Source organism: Oncorhynchus kisutch, linkage group LG6 (assembly GCF_002021735.2).
Source record: "Oncorhynchus kisutch isolate 150728-3 linkage group LG6, Okis_V2, whole genome shotgun sequence".
Taxonomy (NCBI): Eukaryota; Metazoa; Chordata; class Actinopteri; order Salmoniformes; family Salmonidae; genus Oncorhynchus; species Oncorhynchus kisutch.
The window spans coordinates 71,987,822-72,005,758 of NC_034179.2; the positions used below are offsets into that span (position 1 = coordinate 71,987,822).

Consider the following 17,937-nt stretch of genomic DNA (forward strand, 5'->3'; position numbering starts at 1 on the left):
GTGCGTTAATGTAGGCCTATAGCCTATTTTGTCCATGAAAACTATTGATATTAAAACTACACAGACTTCAACAATAGTGTAAACATTGATTATATATATATATACTTTTATGCCAATTATTACCTCTCTGAAATAGACTATTCAGGACATAATGCAAATGAATATTTAATAACCGGACAGACACTAAAAATGACCGATTAATTGCCACACTATGATTATTAAAAAGTGCAATTATGTCACGGTGTAAAATGGTAATTAACAGCGTTAACTAGGCTACTGAACCAGAGCCTCGCCCCCTTGCGTCACGCCAATATACTTTTTCATGAGGTATGCAATGGTAGCGTATCAGTCGCGAGCATCAGCTGATGATTGAACACTGAACAGTTTGAACTGGCTTTTCTTTCGTGGTAATCGGTATCTTGCTTTCTACTACCTGCATATCACCTGAAATAAGACATAACACCCACTGGTTGAAAACTTCTCTTTGGTATATATTTTTTCGGAAGTCATTTATTTGACAGGACGCGCTCCGGGAAGGATGGCTGCCATCAAGGCGCTTCAACAGTGGTGCAAACTTCAGTGCAATGGGTACCGAGATGTGGCTATCATCAACATGACAACTTCTTTTAGGGACGGGTTGGCGTTCTGTGCGCTTATCCATAAATACAGACCGGACCTAATGTAAGTATTATAATTACTTAAAATATAGATTTGGGTGAAGAATTGATGTTCAACGGAATGGTTAATCAGGTGCAACATCATTACCAGCTGGAAACAATCAATAGGTCCAAACACTTCGATGGGGATTTGCTGTTAGCTTTAACGTTACAGTTAAAATTTGTAATATTTTGAATCATATTATGAATAACCGACCTCGGCGTTTCCCAAACTCGGTGCACTTTTTTTGTTTGTTGCCATAACAGTACACAGCTGATTCCGATGATCAAAGCTTGATTACCTGATTTGAATCAGCTGTGTAATGTTATGGCGAAACTGAGTTTGTGAAACCTTGGCCTACTGTCGACGTACCTTATAACCAAACAGTTAATGTTTTTTGTCATTTTGTCTTCTACTTTGCAAACACATTTTGTAGCTTAGGCTATAGCTTCAAATAATCTTTTTAAATTTTTTTTAAAGTAATGTTGTCATGTAACGTTAGGCCTAATGTAATCCCTCGAACACTACATACAATTATAAATAAAGTGATATTTGTGATCATGTTCTATTTATTTTGAAGTGTTCCCAGTGGCTTCCTGTCTAACAATGGTGGCGGGAATCCCCCCCTCTCCAGCGTCCTTTTAGCCAAAGGATTGACAAAATTTGGTTGATAATTTTTTACTTTTATTTAACCTATATTTATCTAGGCAAACAGAAAGAAACCTCACAGCATAACCATTCCCACAAGATTTCTTGCTGTACTAGTGGACTAGAATATTATTTTGGATGTATCCCAGAAACCTGGTTATTTTCCTTGAACAGGGCAGTTAGTCACCCAAATTCACATGAGAATAACCATTGATCAACCTCCACAATGTGAATTATTCATTTCCCTGTGTTCTATATTCAGAGACTACGACTCCTTGAATAAAGAGGATATTTTTGACAACAACAACTTGGTAAGATTTACTGTCTATTTATGCATGTAACAACATCACAGTTAAAGGTTGTACATTGACATGACCATACTGAACTGTTTGACCATCTTATCAGGAAGTCAGTTGGTTTGTGTTTGAGGGGATTGCATTGTTAGAAATGCATCAAGTCCTTTGTAACATTCAGGCCTATTTTTTTTTTATTAGCGAAGTCTCCAAAGGACTGGAATTGTGCACAAGTCAATTCATGGTTATTTTGATATATATATATATATCTCAGAGGTCTGTCTCTTGAACTGGGGCAAACAAGTTTTGCTCTGAAGGGTGATGTTAAATGCAACTCGTGAAAAGAATGATAGCTCACCATAAATGTGACTTATTGCTTGTAGCATGCATAGTATGTAAACGCAGTGGCCAAATGCAGAACGTCTTTCCCAGTTGATAACTGGACAAAATGTATTCCTAGGATTTCATGTCCCAGGCAAGGTTATTCAAATACCAACTGTAGTTTGGGAAACCGTCATCTGCGAGTTGTATGGAGTGTGTCAAGTCAGTCTTACACTGTGTAAACAATTCACTTGGTAGTGACTTTGGCTAGTTACACTCATTTATATTGATACTTTGACAGATGCCAGCTTACTCTTTGTGGAATTATTTGACCAACTCTTTTGTCTTCCGCCCCCCCCCCCCCCCCTCCCCCCCTCCCCCCCTCTTTCCTTCACACCAGGAAGTGTGTTGGGATAAGAATGAGTCAAGCAGCTGCGACTTGTCCATAATTTAGTCATTCTCTCTGTGCTGGTTTCCTCAGTTTTTGAGGATTACAGACCTCATAGTGTTCTATGCACTCCAGGATCTGTTGCAAAACACTAGCTGCTAGTCGTGCCGATCCCCCACAGCGTCTGTTAAGAACCTGAGTACCAGAAGAGACTCCCTGGGTTATTCATTATGAATGAGGCTTACTGTTATCCGTGGGCTACTCGATCCGCATGAAAAAGGTCCATTTACAAATGTTAGACAGTATGGTGAGACAGCAGTGCTTGGGATGTTGCATAAGAAGAACGTGTTTTAAACCAGTGTATTTAAATAAATAAAAATTCTCTCAGTTTTAGTAATGCTAGTCTATTTGACCAACCAGCTAGGAAGGAATTCCCCCATGGTGGAGTCCAAACACCCATTTTGTGTAGCTATTTATTTTTAGTCTGAGGTAGTCCTATACACATTGATAGTAATCCTCTGTATTTCATGACAAGGAGGTCCCAGTCCTTCATGTGTGTCTCAGGTTTCTCTCTGTGGTGGGTATATCTGTCACTGCAGACTACAAATATGCATTTGTCTTGTCCAGACTCTGTTTCGTTACGGTACAGCAACAATTCCGTTACTATTATACAGAGAATCTCAAATGTAGAAGTTGTTTGGCCTTTCTCCTCCTCCAACATGAACGGATATGCCGTTCTGCAAGGCTGTACTTTAACATTTTAATGAGCACGTCCAGGTTGATCCTGAACAATGCCCCGTTCTCCCTCCTTCTTCCCAGGGCTGAGTGTGCACAGGAAATGTGCTATTCATTATTCACCCCCTGTCCAGACCTCCCTAGCATGGGGCCACAAACAGCTGCTGGCTGGACTTTACGATTTTCTATTTCTAAAGAGACCATTTTGTCTGGCTTGTTTACAGTTAAATTAAGTAGCTGCTTTCTATATTAAGAAACCCTCCAGAACATTGGGAAAGTGTTATTCAAATTATGTACAATTTCTCCTTCCTACCTCAGCTTTTTTAAATATTTACAAAGCAAATGTTGTACATTTTTACAAACCGTTATGTGTTCTGCTTACTAGGGGGTACTCCAATACACCTGACCCCTCTAATTTTTGGCTCTCTATGGCTTTATAAATTCAGGCTTTCCGGGTTGCAGAGGACAAGCTGGGGATCGCTGCTCTGCTGGATGCAGAGGACATGGTGGCCCTGAGGATCCCAGACCGACTGAGCGTCCTCACCTACGTCTCCCAGTACTACAACTACTTCCACGGACGCAACCCTAGTAAGACTGTCTGACTTGAGGCAGCTTTGTTACATTGGAGCACTAGCCTATATGTTGCACTATAAGTATTTCCTTTCCTGGTGAGGTGTTAAGGTGATTGTGTAAAGTACACAGGTGTCGTGTTAATTCGGGTGAAAACGTTGCTTCAAACCTGTTTAGTGTAATGTACTTATCCTTACAATCAGTAGTAAACTTGGCAAATGTCTTTTTTTTTCAAATTGTTTATGGTTATTGGTTTATAAGATGTTGTATATCCAAACTATTTCAGTTTCACATGCACAAAGCATCTCTACTGAGCTATTGGTTCATGTATCATAGACTAGAGTATTGTGGCTCAACCCTCTGATATCTGATGGCCAATGTTTTTTCCAGTTGGAGGGGTGGGTGCTGTGAAAAGACCAGCAGAGGGCTCCAAGGAGGAGCCATGTGGAAAGAAGAATTTCCCGGTGGTGGCCAAAACCATGGTGTATAAAATGGCCATAGAGAATCATCCACCTCCTTCCTCTCTCATGGTGAAAACCTCCCCCAAAGCAACCACAGCTGCTGTTCAGGTTAGAGGAGTACACATGTCTCTAATGTCTTTAAAAATAAACTTTTTTATCAGATGTTTGACAGGTATACATTTTGATGAACTACTGAATGTACACTATATATGCAAAAGTATGTGGACACGCCTTCAAATGAGTGGATTCGGCTATTTCAGCCACACCCGTTGCTGACAAGTGTATCAATACAAGCACACAGCCATGCAATCTCTGTAGACAAACATTGGCAGTGGAATGGCCTTACTGCAGAGCTCAGTGACTTTCAATGTGGCACAGTCATAGGATGCCACCTTTCCAACACGTCAAGTCATAAATTGTCTGCCCTGCTAGCGCTGCCCCAGTCAACTGTAAGTGCTGTTATTATGAAGTGGAAACGTCAAGGAGCAACAATGGCTCAGCTGCGATGTGGTCAGCCACACAAGCTCACAGAACGGGACTGCCGTGTGCTGTAGTGTGTAAAAAAATCATCTGTCCTCTGTTGCAACGCTCACGACTGAGTTCCAAACTGCCTCTGGAAGCAACATCAGCACAATAACTGTTTGTCAGGAGCTTCATGAAATGGGTTTACATGGCCGAGCGGCCACAAGCTTAAGATCGCAATGCCAAGCGTTGGCTCGAGTGGTGTAATGCTCGCCCCCATTGGCCTCTGGAGCAGTGGAAATGCTTTTTCTGGAGTGACGAATCAAAATCAAATCAACATTTTATTGGTCACATACACATGGTTAACAGATGTTAATGCCGAATGTAGTGAAATGCTTATGCTTCTAGTTCTGACCATGCAGTAATCTCTAACAAGTAATCTAACAATTTCACAACCACTACCTTATATACACACAAGTGTAAGGGAATGGATAAGAATATGTACATATAAATACATGGATGGCCGAACGGCATAGGTAAGATGCAGTAGATGGTACAGTATATACATATGAGATGTGTAATGTAGGGTATGTAAACATAATATAAAGTGGCATTGTTTAAAGTGACTAGTGATACATTTATTACATCCAATTTTTAGTTATTAAAGTGGCTAGAGATTTGAGTCTATGTTGGCAGCAGCCACTCAATGTTAGTGATGGCTGTTAACCAGTCTGATGGCCTTGAGCTGGAAGCTGTTTATCAGTCTCTCGTTCCCCTCTTTGATGCACCTGTACTGACCTCACCTTCTGGATGATAGCGGGGTGAGAACAGACAGTGGCTCGGGTGGTGTAGGTGTCCTGGAGGGCAGGTAGTTTGCCCCCGGTGATGCGCTGTGCAGACCTCACTACCCTCTGGAGAGCCTTACGGTTGTGGGTGGAGCAGTTGCTGTTCCAGGCGGTGATCCCGCCCGACAGGATTCTCTCGATTGTGCATCTGTAAAAGTTTGAATGACGAGCCAAATTTCTTCAGCCTCTTGAGGTTGAAGAGGCGCTGTTGTGCCTCCTTCACAACGCTGTCTGTGTGGGTGGACCATTTAAGTTTGTCTGTGATGTGTACGCCGAGGAACTTAAAGCTTTCCACCTTCACCACTGCTGTCCTGTCGATGTGGATAGGGGGGTGCTCCGCTGTTTTCTGAAGTCCATGATCATCTCCTTTGTTTTGTTGACACAGACCCCTGACCTTAACTCCATCTAATACCTTTGTGATGAATTGGCCTGCCAACTGCGAGCCAGGCCTCATTGCCCAACATCAGTGCCCGAACTCACTAATGCTGTTGTGGCTGACTGGAAGCAAGTTCCTGCAGCAGTGTTCCAACATGTAGTGGAAAGCCTTCCCAGAAGAGTGGAGGCTGTTATAGCGGTAAAGGGGGACCAACTCCAAATGAATGCCCATGATTTTGGAATGAGATGTTTGATGAGCAGGTGTCCACATACCTTGGGTCATGTAATGTATCTAAACTCAGCAAAAAAAAGAAACATCCCTTTTTCAGGACCCTGTCTTTCAAAGATATCTTCATTGTAAACAGTTTAAACACTGTTTCCCATGGTCGTTCAATTGATCATAAACAATTAATCAACATGCACCTGTGGAACGGTCATATAGACACTAACAGCTTACAGACGGTATGCAATTAAGGTCACAGTTATGAAAACTTAGGACACTAAAGAGGCCTTTCTATTGACTCTGGAAAAACACCAAAAGAAAGATGCCCAGCGTGCCTGCTCATCTGCGTGAACATGCCTTAGGCATGCTGCAAGGACGCATGAGGACTGCAGATGTGGCCAGGGCAATAAGTTGCATTGTCCGTACTGTGAGACGTCTAAGACAGCCCTACAGGGAGACAGGACGGACAGCTGATTGTCCTCGCAGTGGCAGACCACGTGTAACAATATCGGTACATCCGAACATCACACCTGCGGGACAGGTACAGGATGGCAACAACTGCCCAAGTTACACCAGGAATGCACAATCCCTCCATCAGTGCTCAGACTGTCCGGTTTGTAGGCCTGTTGTAAGGCAGGTCCTCACCAGACATCACCGTCAACAACGTTGCCTATGGGCACAAACCACCGTCACTGGACCAGACAGGACTGGCAAAAAGTGCTCTTCACTGACTGTTTTGTCTCACCAGGGGTTGGGGTTGCGTTTGAGTTTATCGTCGAAGGAATGAGTGTTACACCAAGGCCTGTACTCTGAAGTGGGAGTGATTTGGTGGAAGGTCCTTCCTGGTCTGGGGCGGTGTGTCACAGCATCATAGGACTGAGCTTGTTGTAATTGCAGGCATATCTCAACGGTGTGCATTAGTTACAGGGAAGGCCTCCACCTACCTCATGTGGTACCCTTCCTGCAGGATCATTTTGACAAGACCCTCCAGCATGACAATGCCACCAGCCATATGGCTTGTTCTGTGTGTGATTTCCTGCAAGACAGGAATGGCAGTGTTCTGCCATGGCCAGCGAAGAGCCCGGATCTTGCCTGAGATCTGTTGGATCAGAGGGTGAGGGCTAGCCCCCCCCCCCAGAAATGTCTGTGAACTTGCAGGTGCCTTGGTGGAAGAGTGGGGTAACATCTCACAGCAAGGACTGATAAAGCTGGTGCAGTCCATGAGGAGATGCACTGCAGTGCTTAATGCAGCTGGTGGCCACACCAGATACTGACTTACTTTTGACCCAACCCCCCCCCCCCCCTTTGTTCAGGGACACATTTAATTAATCACATGTCTGTGGAACTTGTTCAGTATGTCTCAGCTGTTGAATCTTGTGTAAATATTTATATGAACATGACATATTTTTGCTGAAAATAAACGCAGTTGACAGACTTTTTTAAATATATTTTTTTACATGAGTACATGACAAACACTTAATTGTTCTCTCTCCCCTCCACAGAAGACTGATGTATTGGTGGAGAGCTCCAATAAGACGGGCACTCTCAGCAGTAAATGTGTTGTGTGCAAATGCCACGTTCATCTGGTCCAGCGGCACTTCATCGATGGGAAGCTTTACCACAGGAGCTGCTTCAAGTAAATGTCCGCTTTAAACAGACAGCAGCTCCATCATTATGGTTAAAACATGTTGATACCTTTGTTGCACCTTTCACCAGGTGCAGTGAATGCTCCAACGTCCTCCTGGCTGGGGCCTATAAACCAGGGAAGGAGCCAGGTTGCTTCATCTGTAATGACCACCAGAACACCAAGAATGACTACAACAAGCCTCCCTCTGGGGTTGTCATCCAGACCGGATGCCCAAGTGCCAACGTTGAATCCAAAAGTGAAACCAGCAGAGTCCAGTCTGTGTCCGGCCCCACCTCTGTGCCTTTGACTCCCATCAAGGGTGTCTTGAAGCCCGTGGAGACCACCACCCCAGCTCCCCAACCATGGACCAGCTCGGCCCAGAGAACCCAGGCAGCACGGCAGAGGTTCTTCCAGTCATCTTCCTCCACCCCAGAGGTCCCCTCCAGCAGCCAGAAGCCCTCAGTACTGCCGAGGGTGCCCCTGAGTCCCGAGGAAGAGAAGAACCGAGCCAGGGCCGTCATTACCAAGAAACTAGTTGAGGCGAACTGCAACAACAATAACACCAGATACTTTGTTATCCGACCAGCAGAAAGGAGGTGAGAAAAGGCTTATGTGTTTACCTACAGGCTTTTAGTCTTCAAGTGTGAACAGTTCATCTCATTTTGTGGATGTCAGCTAATATTAAATGTACATTTCCAAACCTAATGGTGATAGTATTGCTTCCCAGGTTTGAAGATATGGTAAGCTCAGATGACTTCCCCAGCTGGAAGCAGGCTGAATGTGGGCCAGGCACAGCAGGACAACTCTTCACCAGCAATAAGGAATTGCTTAACACCGTCAACAAAGCCAGCGCCAGACCAACAACCGTATCCTCCACCATCAAAGGCACGCTTTTTCAATTCCACTTCATTTTCAGAACTTCTTTATCACGATCATGTTTTTACAATGGGTCATAAGGGAAACTTCAAAAGCTGGAACGCTTTCGATTACCTTGTTAAAACAAGGGTGTAGCCGCGAACAGCATTTCCATACAGTTTAACAAAAGTCTATTTTAAGAGCATGAAAATAAGATGAGCTGCTAGTGCATTAGCAGTCTTCACAGCCTTTTTTAATTTGGACATCCCAGCTTGTTTAGCCCTCTTTTTTAATGTTGTTGTTTTTTAACACTAAATTGTGTTGTAGAATTTGAGCTTGAATAATAGTCTCCTTTCAAAATGTATTTCTTTGGCAGTAAATGCAGACCGTGCAGAAGCTCCTGTTAACTGGCGATCAAAGCTCAAGCCTGTTAAAAATGGACCAGGACTGAAGTAAGTTTGGACTGCTCATCTGTTATCTATTTATTAACCACTTTCTATCTAATCCTGTACATCCACACAAAGGGAAGGCAGGTATTGTCACCCGGGTGAGATTCAATTATATATCTGATCTGGAGAGCTAACCAGTTGGGTGTCTCATGTATCCACACCTCCAGCCTGCGGATTCATCCTGCCTCGCCCTGCTCTGTTATGGCTGACTGGCTCAAATTGCAGCCACTCTCCTCCCCCATCCTCACAAGTCCCAAGGAGTGCTATGGCTGAAATGAACCCTAGTGCACCACTAACTAGTTTCCCAGAATTCCCCCTGATGACCCCCTCCACTGTTTTCTCACCTCCATTATTTCTAAATATAAGGTGAGGCTGAATGTTCTTTTTGTACTTACTGTATGTTCAATCCAAAATTCCAATATTTTCCTGTTCCTTACATGCACCCTCTTTCTCCAGGACCTCTGACTCTGAGAACCAAGCGATCATTGTTGAGAAACCCAATCCTGAAGCCATCTTGAAGTCTTTAGCTACTAGTATCGTCGTCAACATCCGCTCTACCTCTCCTCCGATTCCCCCACCTGCCTTCAACCCTCCTCCACCTGGCCCGGTGTCTCACAGAGCTCCGTCTCCCAAGCAGCCCCATTGCGGCTCTGGAGGCTTGGGTACATGCTTTTTATTATACTCTAAACTTGGCAGAGTAGTGATTACTCAATCATTTGAGACCCTAAACATTTTCAAAGACTTGTTGGGATTTTAAATTATATCCCGCTTCACCTTCTAGGTAGTAAAAATGGGAATTATTCTACTCCTCTGTTGTCCACTCCTCCCCTGGTTCCTGTCTGGCACAGGGTTCCCACTCCAAATAAGCCTCACCACAGCTTTGCAGGATCGGGTAAAGACAAGAACTCCATTTAGTGATTGTATTGCCACAATATATTTGTAATCTATATATTGCAGTTTATTAATCTGTTACATTTAGTTTTTTTAGGCTCAACGGATGGCAATTCTCCCCCTATATCTCCTAAACAGCTTCGCCAGAGCTCCACAGGTTAGACTGGGCCTTCACTTTCTATTACCAGACATTGTCTCAACCATTGATGTTTTAATATTCTTTTTTATATGTCCTAGCTTGTTTATTTTCCGAAGTTAAGTCTTGATTGTCAGCCATTAAATATGTAATAATCCTCTTTTATCTACCTCTTAGGCTCCAAAAATGGAAAGTATTTGTCACCCACAAACACCTCCCAGTCTGAAATGAGGTCACCCTCGGTAAGTTATCAGTTATGTCTCATACATAAAGAGTGGCATGTTACTAGAGCTTATCAGAGGAAATAACTATCCTATGTGATAATGTCAAATTCTTATGACATTTTCATGTCAGTTAAATAATTACACAGGATTAGCAATTGACACCATGGGGTTTTTCTTTGTTTTGTTCAATGTAAGTCCCATCATATCCCCATGGACCAGATGGTGAAGGAGCTGCGTGATATTGAAGACATCCTGGCTGACTTGGAGAGGAAGGGAGTGGAGATGGAGAAGAGGCTTCGCAGCTGTGAGGAAGGTACTTTCCATTGAACTTCCCTTTACTCCCAGTGTCCCGCCCTCTGTTGATGTTGACTAATTGCGATTGCCAGTGGGAGGGAGGTCTTCTGCATACACTTTCTCGCTTTGCCATTTTAGTTAAGTTATTGGTTTTGGGACTGGTCTGGCTTTTGAAGGACTTAAAGGACAAGTGATTCTGCACACAGTTATGTTAAAGAAGACTGACCATGTTTCAACCTTAACTGGGTCTTTTGTAAGGACAGGAGTTTGAAGGACACCATGGGAGAATCTCAATTGCCTGCTCCTCCTCAACCCGTTGGATGAGAAAGCCAGAAGCCCCTCCCCTCTGACCTTCTCCAATGGGTTTTGAGAAGGGGAGAGTGTGCAATTGAGATTCTCCCCTTCTATCAAAGTTTATTTCCAAGTAAACTTCCAAATAGACCAGCCTTTATGATTAGATATTTATTAATGTACTTCAATTCAAATGGCCCAGTCCCTCCACTATTCTCAGTTTTGAGTTGTGCTCTGATGGTGAGCATTTTATCCCTGCATCCCACCTGGGACTTTACACAGGAATCCAAACCCACACAGCCTGGAGGGGAGAGGTGTGACTGGCGAACAGGTTCCATTTCCCTCCTCTACGGCCCAATGAGGCGAGAGGCAGGCACTGCCCACATGAGGGCACCTTTTCCCTCTCTGATACTATCCATCTCCCTTGAGTGATAGCGAGGTGGTGGTGGTGGTGAAGAGCTGACCAGCCCCAGAGACTGGATGTGGCTGCAAACAGAGCAGGAGCAGTAGGGGGGCCTGATTGCTCTGCTCAAGGTCACCATCTGGGCACAGTTATATTAATATTATTATCCGGTTCACTGCTTTACTCCCTCACTCCTTACATGCACCTGTCTGTCCTGCTGATAGGAGGCAGGGGGAGTTAATGGGACACTCTTCTCTCTCAGCCCAGTTTGTACTATTGGTTGTGGCTGGTGTGCTTGTATACCCACAGCCCTTAGGCACTGACAAAGGCTCAATGTGCATGTTGGACTGGAACACTGATTCATTTTGTTCGTAAGTCCTGCAAAAATAGATGTTATTTTATGTATTGCCAATGAACTTCACTGGCCTTTTGCAGAGGGCAAGGGGGACATTTTGATGGACCCTCTGATGGTTGACTGGTTCAACCTGATCCAAAAGAAGCAGACATGCATTAGGAGGGAGTCAGAGCTTGTGTACATGTGAGTACTTGTTAAGTTTAAATGTTACCCAAATCTATCTGCACTATTTCGGGTTTACAATGGCTTAAAAATCACTTATTGCATTTGTCAGAGCTAAGACTCAAGACCTGGAGGAGCAGCAGCCTGGGGTGGAGGGTGAGCTGCGCAGACTGTTGGAGAAACCAGGTAGGAGGCACAATGTTCACACAGCACCTCAACTGTTCACTTTACATCGCCCTAACAGATCAGCAGCTACCATGTTGTAGTGTAGTGCTCCTATGTCTAACATAGGTCTTGTCTCTGGTGTCACAGATCATCTGAAGTCGACAGAGGAGCTTCGGCGAGAGAGCAGTCTGATGGAGAGGCTGATGGAGATTGTGAACGGTAGAAACGCCATTGTAGAAGGACTGGATGAAGACAGGCTCAGGTAGGGAAATAGCGCAACTTTATTGCTTGCACAATTTGATGCGAGTTGTGACTGGAGGTCGACCGATTAATCGGAAGGGCCAATTAATTAGGGCCGATTTCAAGTTTTCATAGCAAATTTCATATTTTACTAGGCAAGTCAGTTAAGAACACATTCTTATTTTCAATGACTGCCTAGGAACGGTGGGTTAACTGCCTCGTTCAGGGGCAGAACGACAGATTTTCACCTTGTCAGCTCGGGATCCAATCTTGCAACCTTACAGTTAACTAGTCCAACGCAATAACGACCTGCCTCTCTCTCTCTCGTTGCACTCCACAAGGAGTCTGCCTGTTACGTGAATGCAGTAAGCCAAGGTAAGTTGCTAGCTAGCATTAAACTTATCTTATAATAAACAATCAATCATAATCACTAGTTAACTACACATGGTTGATATTACTAGATATTATCTAGCGTGTCCTGTGTTGCATAGAATCTGACTGAGCATACAAGTATCTGACTGAGCAGTGGTAGGCAGAAGCAGGCGCGTAAACATCAATTCAAACAGCACTTTCGTACGTTTTGCCAGCAGTTCTTCGTTGTGTGTCAAGCATTGCGCTGTTTATGACTTCAAGCCTATCAACTCTCAAGATGAGGCTGGTGTAACCGAAGTGAAATGGCTAACTAGTTAGCGCGCACTAATTGAGTTTCAAACATCACTCGCTCTGAGCCTTCTAGTGGTTGTTCCCCTTGCTCTGCATGGGTAACGCTGCTTCGATGGTGGCTGTTGTCGTTGTGTTGCTGGTTCGAGCCCAGGGAGGAGCGAGGAGAGGGACGGAAGCTATACTGTTACACTGGCAATACTAAAGTGCCTATAAGAACATCCAATAGTCAAAGGTTAATGAAATACAAATGGTATAGAGGGAAGTAGTCCTATAATTCCTATAACTACAACCTAAAACTTCTTACCTGGGAATATTGAAGACTCGTGTTAAAAGGAACCACGAGCTTTCATATGTTCTGCATAAGGAACTGAAACGTTAGCTTTCTTACATAGCAGGTATTGCACTTTTACTTCTCCAACACTTTGTTTTTGCATTATTTAAACAAAATTGAACATATTTCATTATTTACTTGAGGCTAAATTGATTTTATTGATGTATTATATTAAGTTAAAATAAGTGTTCATTCAGTATTGTTGTAATTGTTATTATAAATAAAAAATCGGACGATTAATTGGTATCGGCTTTTTGGTCCTCCAAATAATCGGTATCTGCGTTGAAAAATCATAGTCGGTCGACCTCTAGTTGTGAACCGTTTTCTTTTTTAATGTGAAGAGCATTTCAATATCTGAAATGGTCTCAAGCGTTCACTGAGGTCAAGCTGGATGTGTAACTTGAAAAACCTAAACATTTTCTCTATTTTAGGGAAGATGAAGAGGATCAGCAGTTGAATGAAATGATGCAGACTCTTGGTGAGTATTTTAAAATGCCACTGTCTTTAAATCCTGGGATGTTCCTTAATGTCATTTTCTCTCTTTGTTCTGGTGGACAGGACTTAAAAAATCCAAAATCAAGAGGAAGTCCTTCAAAATGCTGTTCAGACGAAAAAGTAGTAAAAAGGTCGCCGTGTTTTGATTGTTCTACCCTGCTCTGGGGGGGGGGGGGGGGGGGGCGTTTTCCAATGTGTCTGGATTGTATTTAAATAGGGTTTATATTTTCAAGTGCGTGTGTACACCAACTTGTGTTCATGCTGGTATTGGAGTTGCGCTAATAAGTAACAAGATTGTCTGTTGCTCATCCTGAAAGATCTGAATGTCAAAGACCAACTTTTTTCAGCTACTTATCAGATCAAGTTGGGGTTTCGTCGCAAAGGTTTATTTAGAAATGCTTTTTGTTTGAGAAGACTCCAGGCTTTCACTCTTCATTTAGTGTTCAGTTGTTCTTGAGATGGGTCTCATGACACTTGACTGATCATAATGTGCTGTTTTTGTCCCTTGTAAGGTGTGGTGTATATCTAAGATCACAATTTAGCTCATGGTTTGCTTAACTTTGTAACTTTTTCCCCCCCACACATCTAGTTTGTGATTGTTGTGAAGAGGTGTTCAAGAGTCACTGTTAGAATGAGTCAAATGCAAAATGATGTAACTGGTATTGTTGCACCGGATAATGGTGAAGGAGAATCCATATCACTGTGATTTAAGAAGTTAGTATCAAAAGAAGAGTGCCTTTATGAGTGATGTTTTAGCTCCAGTGTGTCTATTTTAATACCAATGTATTTTATTATGCTTCCAAAAAGTATGTTATTACAAACAGTAACATTTTGAGTGGAATCTGTCTAGACCAGTGAAGTGGTGAGCAGCGTGTTCTACACTGCCACATTTTAAAGGCTGTATTTCTCCTGTCGTGCTGTAGGTGGCACCATGGTTTTACCTTACAGGAACCAGGCAGGAACCTGAATCCAATTCGCCACAGTACAGACAGTTAATTTCTTTGCTAATTTTATAAATGCTGCAAAAAGTTCCAACTCTGCTGATGCAATAACATTGTGAAAGCTTACGTAGAGCAGTAGCTTATGCACAGGAAAAGGCTTATAGACTAGTGGTTGTATTGAGCTTTTAATCTTAAACCTGGTTTAATTAAACATGCATTAGTATAGAATGATCTACTGAAGCATTGTTTTAAGTAAACATTGTTGGCATTTGGCGTCATCTGTGAAACTGCTGTTTGAGGTATGCACAGGTCCCAGTGTCTCGTGACTTTAAAAAATTGGAAGGAATGTTAAATTAATCTGTACATAATGTGTATTTATATTTTTAATTGAAATGAGTTTGTTGTCCAATAAATCATTTGAACATCCTTTCTTTTGAAAGCACTCGTATCTAACTTTAAGTTTAAGTTGGCCTTTAAGCAATTATCGGTCACGATATTTTATAGTTTCAATTAACATGTTCCTTCAACTGTAGGGGATGTATGTTGAATTGATTTCTTCACGTGAGAGACTGTTCAGTTCTTAATGAAAAATCTTAACCGATCCTTGAGTTCTATCTCATAGAAGCACAAAGTTACAGCCTGATTTTTACCGTACAGATCACAGTCCTCATCCAAAGTGCTTTGGTTCTGGACCAGCTATGCCGGGACACTACTTAAGTATCAAAACTCAGAAGTTATTGTTCAGAGCTACATACTTTTCTGCATTTAATGTGGGTTTTAGGGAAGGCATCAAGATAATTTGTTCACGTCACCATATTTGCAGCTACTTATAAACAACATATCCCCAATTGAAGATGCATGAAATTGTGATCATGAACTTGGAACGGCATCTTTCTAGCTGAGAGGAACTGGGGATGATATTGGTGCAGTACACCATGCGTGATGTGGGTGACAGTCAAGACAGAATACGTGTGATAGAGTTAATTAAAGCTTTGCGCCCCATCTACTGCAAATGCTTGCGCTTCTGCAATTAAGAATCAAAGGCGAGGGCTTAGTGTCAGGGGGGTGTCTAATACATGGTTTTAACAGGAATGGGACCTGATTTTCCAGGCTCCTAGCGACAAGCATTAACAACGGCCTCAAATTAGAGGGACATTAATATTCATAAGTAAAACAATTCATCCTGTGAATGTGCTGAAACAAAATCCTCTGAGGTGAGCTCTTGTGTCCACACTGTCCATCAAAATACACCTTTACTGATGGAGTGGTTCATCTGTATGAAAGGGTGGCAATAATGTGTTGTACTGGCTCTAACAAAATACATATGTTATACTGACTGACTTCAGGGTTTTACATTCAATTAATTGTAATATATTTTTTATATGGATTTGTGCCATACTCTACAGACAGGTATTCTTACCAGTAAGTCTCAATGTGGAGGATCGTGAGATATTATGGCATGGAAGAACATTGTATTGCAAGTTTTACAATCAAGTACACTAACCATCAATAGTGTGATTTATAGTTTATCATTTTAGCCAAAATTGCTATAGTTACATTGCACCAGTAAGTATTTTTGAGGGCCTGTGTGTTAAACCCCTCTGTGTAAAATGTGTTTCTGTGAGTTTGTGTGTGTGCGCGTTGTACTCATTCAGAGTGCCAGAGTCTCTGCCACTAGCTTGTAATTATGATCCTCGAGGTAATTTTATCAGGCTCATTAGCTCTGATGAGTAAACGAGAAGCGTGCCTCTAATTTATTGGCCATCCAGGCTGGAGACTTAATTCTCATCAGAGAGATCATAATATTTGTACAGAGACAGAAATGTTCTATGAGTTGCTAGGCTGTAAGACCAACACTAAGTGAACGGGAAAGACTTTATGACTTATCATACAGTAGTTGCAACCCTTTTAGTGGACTGACAGACACTATACACAGTTGAGCATGTGCTAAAAGTTGTCATTAGATGTGCTATAACCAGGGTCTAAACCGCATCACATTCATTTAATCTTAAAGCATACTTTCAAATGAAAGTTGTTTGTGTAGTCATTAAGTTGTAAATGTATGTGTAAAATTAGTTTCTCGATATAGCAATCCGAATATCATTGTTTTGTTCACTGTTTGACTTCAATGGAGAATTCATTTTTTTAGAGACCATACTTTTTTTGTGCCAGAACGTTTTGAGCGAGCCGAGGTAAATATGCTCACAATTTCAGTGTAGAAATTTGCATTGAGGAGAATTTATGCGTGCTGGCTAGTGGAAATGAAATATATAAAGTACATGACTGGTAGACTTGACAAGTGCAGCTTTCATCCATCTCAAATGAATAATTTTCACTTCCCTTAAACATCCCTAATCCAACCATGTTATCAGTGGGCATGCAGGATTCTGCCTGACTTTCTGCTCAACGCCACAGCAACTTTTAACTTAACAGAGATTCTGCAATGCAGTTGCTTTACCACAGGGTCTTATAAAACTCTCACACTTATCCTTTTCCTGCTGGTTTCATGGATCAGTAAAATTCCCCTCCCAACACAATATACATAACGTAAGTCTTAATAGATGCCAGAATGTCTCACTCTCCTCAGCCTATGTGCTGGCTCCGTGGATGACGGACTTCACTGTATTTTACCTGCGATTCACATTTGGCTGAAAACCCAGAGAGGATGGTCTCCAAAGAAACCTAGGAACAGAATTTGGCCTTTGGTCCTTTGATATCAGAAAGTGTGCTAATCATAAGTGAGATGCATCTGTGGACATATTTGGCATTTCAGATGTTCCATAAAGGGATGTTTTAAGTGATTTTATTGTTGAATTCCAGTCTGCTATGCAAGAACAGTTTGGTTGGTGTAATATAATAGTAATACCCCCATATGAAGATAGTGATGTCTTCCCCATGTTATTTAATTTCTTTGAATTATGCTGTTGTATTTCAGTATCTAAAGACTATGATAAACAATTCAATGAGTAATTGCTGTTTACACTGCATAAGTCCTGTTTGATACCCTCTAATATGAAGGGTTACGGTGCCGTCTTCCTTTTTTTCAATATCCACTTTCACAGAACCCCTCAGTTTGCGATAAGAATATTAACCTCATCAATTTCAGGTAACTTTCAACGCTTTAACATCTTGTCTTAAAGACCTACATGTTAGCAGGAGTCTCAGCCCTGGCATTTAGTGACATTTTAAGCCTTTTAACAGAATCCAGACAGGGATTTGCAGTTTCCTCCAAAGGAAAATCATTTTCTACCCTTTATTTTTTTTCAGAAATTGTGGGCAGAGGGATTAAGTAAAACAAACGTGTAGTAGAAATAGAAGTCTTGTAAATTATTTTAGTAAATATTTGTAATATGTTGCTACAGTAATTATTGCTGTCAGAGCCAATTACTTTATTTTGGTAATAGTTATTTTCCACCAAGCATTCCTTTCATGTCCAT

The 17,937-nt window shown here is 42.1% G+C and overlaps 1 protein-coding gene across 4 annotated transcripts; it reads left to right on the plus strand.

Moving 5' to 3' along the window:
* The first annotated feature begins 292 nt into the window (after positions 1-292).
* On the plus strand, positions 293-14,927 carry LOC109893349 (MICAL-like protein 2). Of its 4 annotated transcripts, none has more exons than XM_020486541.2 (18): positions 293-681; positions 1,568-1,616; positions 3,489-3,630; positions 4,003-4,181; positions 7,481-7,614; positions 7,695-8,201; positions 8,333-8,490; positions 8,837-8,912; positions 9,366-9,571; positions 9,691-9,801; positions 9,889-9,957; positions 10,114-10,178; positions 10,356-10,473; positions 11,584-11,686; positions 11,778-11,851; positions 11,978-12,092; positions 13,496-13,542; positions 13,623-14,927. In XM_020486541.2, the coding sequence occupies exons 1-18, from the start codon at positions 539-541 to the stop codon at positions 13,703-13,705; spliced, it is 2,379 nt and encodes a 792-aa protein (XP_020342130.1). In that variant the 5' UTR covers positions 293-538; the 3' UTR covers positions 13,706-14,927. The 4 variants fall into 4 exon arrangements, with proteins under 4 accessions (XP_020342130.1, XP_020342131.1, XP_031683232.1 ...); XM_020486542.2 differs by having other exon boundaries at positions 10,380-10,473; XM_031827372.1 differs by having other exon boundaries at positions 9,898-9,957.
* The last annotated feature ends 3,010 nt before the right edge of the window (positions 14,928-17,937 follow it).